Below are 6,506 nucleotides of genomic sequence, written 5' to 3' on the forward strand. Positions count from 1 at the left end.
CCACCCACCCACCCGCTCCTGCCTTGGCATTCCCCTACACAGGGGCATTGAACACTCTCAGGCCCAAGGGCCTCTCCTCCCTCTGATGTCCAACAAGGCCATCCTCTGCCACATATGCGGCCAGCACCATGGGTCCCTCCGTGTGTACTCTTTGATTGGTGGTCCAGTCCTCAGGAGCTCTGGGGGAGAGGGGTCTGGCCTGTTGCCACTGTTGCTCCTTCTATAGGGCTGCAAAACCCCTCAGCTCCTTCAGTCCCTTCTCCAACTCCTCTATCTGGGACCCCATGCTCAGTCCAATAGGTATTTCTTTCTTTTTTGTTTGTTTTATAAAGAGAGATTTTTAAATATATATATTTGACTAGGTAGGGAGGATCTGGGAGAAACTCATGGAGGGAAAAATATGATCAGAGTATATAAAATTTTTTCAATAAAAGTTTTTAAGATACAGTGTGAAACATATGTAGCAGATGTGCAACTCAGTCTCCATGTGGGTCCCCCAACAACTGGAATGGAGGCTCTCTCTAAAGCTGTAGTCTGACTGAGGTACCCGTTCCCCAACAGGGCTGCCCTGTCTGGCCTCAATGAGAGAGGATGTGCTGACCTGACAGATACTTGATAGGACATGGTGGGGGAGGGACTCTGTGAGGGAAGGATGGAGAGGTGGGGCAGCATTTGGGATGTAAATAAATAAATACATTTTAATGATGATGATGCAGTGTGAAGACTTTTATGGAAATTTTAGGCAAAACTGGAAGAGCCGCTTTGGTTCATGGACCTGTTTGTTGACTGACCCTAAAAAGCTGTGCTTCCCCTTCAGCCCAAAAGTAATACCCATGGGCCCTTCCTGGGATCTCTCTGCAGTTCCAAGCTTTGCCCCTCAGAAAGATACTAGAGCTCAAAAAGAGCTATTGCACACCTCCTGCATCATCTCCCCCCCCCCCCCCCAGTGTGTGAGTGACAGGTAGCACCCAGGCTAAGCCTGGCCCGGCAGAAAGCATGTGAGAGAAGGAGGAGCCATGGACAGACACAGTTACAGCAGCTCAGCTTACTGCCTCTGGACCCAAGCCCCGGCTGTCGGCCACGTGACCTGGGTCACGTGCCGCGGTCACGTGCGAGTGTGAGGCAGGTGAATGTGTGCAGGTTGATCCACCTCCTGCTCCAAACCAGCTTGCTTGGTTGTTGCTAGGCAAAACAGGAGAAATTTAGTTGCTCTATTTCTGATCTAACCAGTTACAGTTTGGGGGGAAAGAAAACATTCTCGGGTCTTTTACCAAGCACATTTATTCTTAAAGTGAGAGGCTCATCCGGGCCAACGTAGGTATTTACAGCAGAGAACTTATGGATGCTAGCCAAACCTCAAATACCACCACAGGGGAGGATTCTCAATAGTGTCTTTCCAGCATGGCAGATCACATACATTACAATCCACTGCACTTTCCCAACACACCTCAAAGTCCATGCACACAGGACAATCAACCCAGGACACCTGTCCTCAAGATCCCACAAAGTAAATTTAGGCACACACAAAAACAGTTCACATTCAAAATAATTCATATCTACACTTTTTAAAAGCATTTTGACTAGAAATTAAAACAGCAAGACAAAAGTAGGCATGAGATAGACCGATACTTTTCATGTGCAAGGTCCTGGATTCTTGCATTGAGACTCTGGTGTCAGTCCCCACTTCAAATGTCACATTGAAAAAGTGTGGCAGAAAGATGAGTCACCTTCAATATGAAGGACGTGAGTTGTGTACACTGATGGCCCTCCTGATGATCTCAGAAGGACACCAGCGAATAGACCTTCAAATAAGGTCCAAAACATTCATGAGTTACTAGATGAGCATTCAGGTAACTGGTTTAAACAGCTACAGTGTTCTGGTTTAATGGAGGCACTGAAAGAGCTCTCTTTGACACGATGTGGAGTCCCTACATGCTCCTAGTCACTGGTGACAACATGCCTGATGTCAGGCAGCATTCTGTAGCAAGAACCCAAGAGTGATGCCGTCATCACAAAGCCGCTTACCTGATTAAGAATGCAAAGCCAGATGTGCTTCAACACTCTCTAAAACATGGTTTCTGGTAGACCATGTTTAAACTGAAAGGATTCACTTGAGATCTTTTGATATCATCATTTCCTTGAGACAGGGACTTGACTAGCCCAAGCTAGCCTCCAACTTTCTGTGTGCCAAGGATGACCTTGGATTTCTAATCCTCCTGCCTCTGCCTTCATTATAACATAATGGGATTAGAGGCATGTGCTGCCACCCCCAGCTGTATGGTGCTAGACCTGGAACCCAGGTCTTCATGCATGTGAGGCAAGCACCCTACCAACTGAGCTACATCTCTAGCCCTCAAGATCTTGATTCTTCAGTTCATCTTCTCCCCAGTACCATCCAACATCCTTTTATTTTCCTATGCAAGAATGCATAGAATGGATTTCTTTCCCATCTTTGAGCTATTTCCTCAGGAGAAGCCCGCAGAACCCATTCTGAAACACAAGATAACTTTATGTGTTCCCACCAATGGCTTAATATCCACTTAACCATGGCTCCTCCCCTGACTCGAGTCTCGGAGCCCTCGGCATATACATTTCACATTCCTCACACCCTTACCACAGCGTTCCATCACCATCAACAGTCCTCAAACCTTTCCTTGTTCAAAGTGAAAGCTAGTGAACTGAGAGGGAAGTGATGCACACCCCCCAAAAAAGGTGTCACTTGTATAAAACTAGTTCCCAGGCTGTCCTTGATCCTTCAGAACAAAACTGGTGGCATCACCCTCATAGACCCCAACAATGAATTCTCAAGTGGCTATAGCTTCTATAGCCAGGCCCCAACAGCTCATACCTAAATCTACTGATAGAAAGTAACTAGGACTTCCTAATATTGAGCAATACAGATCTAGAATTGCATGAGGATTATGATCAGACAAGGCCAGTGTATAGATTGCCTAACTCATCGATAAGAGGTCAAGTTCTCCACTCTCCCCCAGCTCTGCCACTCTGGGAAGAGGCCGCTAGCAAGCCTTGGACTGCCAAAGACTGTGGGCTCTATCTCAGTCTTAGGGGGCCCCTGTTGGAATGCACAGTCTTTGGATGCCACCTGAGTCTGCACTCCGTCGGGTTTCCATTGCACATGGACAATTCTGTAATTCTGACCCTCATGGTTGTCCCAGAAGATCCTCCCATTGGCGTGATAAGAAATGCAGAACTCAATTTTCTCCTCAGTTGGAATGACACGGGGCAAGTCGATGGCAAAGGAGAAGGTGTCGCTGTCTGAGCTGCTGTAAACATTCTTCATGTAGACACAGTCCACATCTGTGTAGGTTTTCCAGGTGTCAAAGGTGATCCGGACCTGAACCTTCTTCTCAAAGCTCACATTCTTCACTTTCACTGTCCCGGTCACCGTCCGATCTTGCAAAGAGCAGTTCTCGAGGCAGACAAAGTTCTTCTGAAAGCGGTCCCGGAAACTTAAGTAGTCGGTTGAGGGCTGGGGGAAATCAAGAACCAAATTTTTCTCCTCGTGAAGTTTTAAGCTGGAGGAGATATCGTTAAGGTCCAAGAGATCAAACTGCAGGTCCCACGCTGGTTCTTCTGGAAGGTCGGAGAAGACATGGATAGCAGTGAGTGACAGCCCCTTGGAGTCTGCAAACACGACCCGCTTCTTGGCTTGGTTGTGTGGGCTCTTCCACTCACTCTGTGATTTGGCTTCCTGCTTGACACTGAGACACGGTTTCAAAGGTTTCAATTTATTCACAAAATTTCTTCGTTGAAAACCATTGTAAGGACCCAGGAAACTCTTCAGAGGTGGTGAATGAGCCAAGCAAATCCTCATGGCCATGTCTACAGGCATGACGGAACTTGTCAAAGGACGTGGATCTAGCACATGAATCATTCTGGAATGAGAAAAAAAAAAAAAACAGTGGTAATCACGGAGGTCTGGAGTCGACTTCCCCTGGTCCCAAATGCACACACACTAGTACTCCAGTGCAGGGAGGTGCTGTCACGTGGAGAAAAGGAGAGCACTGGGGTGATGACATCTGCAGTCTAGCTCTGTGCTTGGCAGGCTGCTGGGCCCGTGTGTAAACTGCCTGAAACATTCAGAGAGGATTCAGTTTCTCCATCTGAGAAAGAAGAGGGCTCTATCTGAACATGTCTGACACAGCTCTTGGGATTATGTACTCTGTTCTGGGCCCGTGGTTCTTAAACCTGTCAGATCAACAAGACCTGAGAAGTTTCTTTCCTTTAGAAAAAAAAAAAAAAAAAATTCAGATTCCGGGGACTTAAAACCACTACAGTAGAGCTTCATGGCATGGAGCCAGAAAGGTAAATCTGTTCTTAGCGCTTCCCCCAAAGAGTCCATTGGCCAGACAGCTTCTTCCATAATCACAGCCCCAGCCTCTCGCTCCCTCTGGCTGCTGTTTCCTATTTTGGCTCTTGAACCGGTTTTACTTCTCAGGAGAAGTAATCCACTTGGGAAACAATAAGTGAAGCAATTCTTAAAATGTCATGCTGTCCTTAGAGTGACAGTAGGTGACACTTGTTCAAAGAAAGAATGACTTTTCATTTTATCACAGTCATCCTCATTTTTTCACAAATGACCAACTGCAACACCAGCCAACATCTCACAGACTAAAGGAAAAACTTTAAACAATCTACAGTTCATATAGAAAGATGCCCATGACAGGTCCAGCTATAAAGGAAATAGCTACCTGCAGGGATAACAGACTTGTTCATTCTGACCAGTAATAACCACTTTACTATAGCTCTGTCTTGTAGCCTGCAGTGTATATTATATATACACAACATAAAGTAGTTTTAAGAACTGATAACCAGAAAATGAACTGTTTTAAAATACACTGAAGATATATGAATTTATAAATACTGAAAAACTACAAAGGAAAACACTAAGATGTTCATTATCTTTGACTGATGGAATTATAGCATCTACTGGTTTGGGCTTCTATGATGTTTCCCGTTGTTGAGCAGGTCCTATTTACAAGTAGGAAGGCAATAACAATAGTTTGCATCAAACAAAGAGCCATCCATCAAGACTTTTTCTGGCCTTTCTTTCCCTTGAACCACACTATAATTTCACACTTACAGAATTAGGATTTTCCTCTCCAGTGTCAGCCTTATAAGGAAATACAGTAGGTGCCATTTTGGAGTCTGAGGCTTTATCAATCATTTATTCTTTAACAGTTTATATATGTATATAACATATTTTGATCATAAACATAGTCTGGCTTGAAGAATTCTCTTCACACCAGTGCTAAGCACAGCACCCTGTATATGGTCATCATGACAAAGTGGCCTGTAAAGAATGTATACTGAACTCACTTTAATAGCTCTAGGGTTTTTCTGAGAGGATTACAAACTTCCAGCAACAAAACCTCAAAGTCTATTTGTCTCACAACCGTTAACAGGCAGGATTTGGGGAGGGAGAATTCTTGGACTAAGTTACAACGGGAGATGCAACATTTCATGAGATGGTCTTGGCTGCCTGGTTGATGGAGCTGTTGTTCGTTTTTTATTGGTTGAACTGTTCTTGTTTTTCTTTTTGTTTTGGTTTTTTTTTTTTCCTTTTTTACTCCTGCATTTATAGAAAGTTTTAGTAGTGGGCTATTTCCCTGGAATTCTAAGTCCTGGCCAAGAGTTAAAAATAATAGCTTGCTCAAACTCTAAGACTGAATTTTCTATGACAAACCAGGATAGGGGAAGTGGGAAAAGAAGAAAAGCAAAATCCTCCTGAACCTTTTGCCACAGGCTAAACTACCTCACCAATAAAACTAAGCTGCACCCAAGTGCTTGGGTCTTTGAGCTCAAAGGCAACAGAGTCACTTCAGCAAAGGAATCCCAGCTAAAGCTGACTCACTAAGGCAGTGTCTACTGTGAGATGTAGATTCCCAAAACAGGCGCTAAGAAATACAACTCAAATTCCATCCCTTCAAAGCCTCCGGGACGATTCAACTCAGCCATCAATCTGGGAGTCTCCCATCTGCAGAGAAGACAAAACCACAAAAGCCCCCCAAAGTCCCCGCAGCTGCAGGCTCCCCTCCATTCGGGCGCAGCGTTGCACTGAACCTACCTGGTGCAGCTCATTGGACCGAGAGGCAGCGGCGACCGCGACAACCGCACCCTGAGCAACTTCGCACTCAGCACTTAAGAGGATGCAGCGCCGCGGTCCAGCCCGCGGACTGACCGCAGGCAACCGGGAGGCAGCTTATCAAAGCCAGATCACGTGAACCGGTCCCTCGGACCAATCAAAGGCCGTACGCCCTGGCCAACCACTGTGCAGCTGGGGCACGAGCCCCTGCCCCTGGAACGTGATCACCGCGGGGCTGGATGTGACCAGAGCGTGCTGGAAGGCGGCCGTAGAGTCCCGGAGCCCTGGGCCAGCGGGATCCAGCCGTGTTCCCGGAGCCTGGCGTGGAGCACGTAGCTCACGGCTCGCAGCTGGCCTTCTGCAGCTTGTGCGAGCCTGGCGGGGTCTTCTATGGAAACGC

General features: G+C 46.4%; 1 protein-coding gene across 1 annotated transcript; it reads right to left on the minus strand.

Moving 5' to 3' along the window:
• Window positions 1-1,263: 1,263 nt before the first annotated feature.
• On the minus strand, window positions 1,264-6,192 carry Ppp1r3c (protein phosphatase 1 regulatory subunit 3C). Its single transcript, XM_021151906.2, has 2 exons — window positions 6,089-6,192; window positions 1,264-3,896 (listed from the first exon to the last, which is right to left on the minus strand). The coding sequence occupies exons 1-2, from the start codon at window positions 6,100-6,102 to the stop codon at window positions 2,957-2,959; spliced, it is 954 nt and encodes a 317-aa protein (XP_021007565.1). The 5' UTR covers window positions 6,103-6,192; the 3' UTR covers window positions 1,264-2,956.
• Between the last annotated feature and the right edge of the window lie 314 nt (window positions 6,193-6,506).

This window comes from Mus caroli, chromosome 19 (assembly GCF_900094665.2).
Source record: "Mus caroli chromosome 19, CAROLI_EIJ_v1.1, whole genome shotgun sequence".
Classification (NCBI taxonomy): Eukaryota; Metazoa; Chordata; class Mammalia; order Rodentia; family Muridae; genus Mus; species Mus caroli.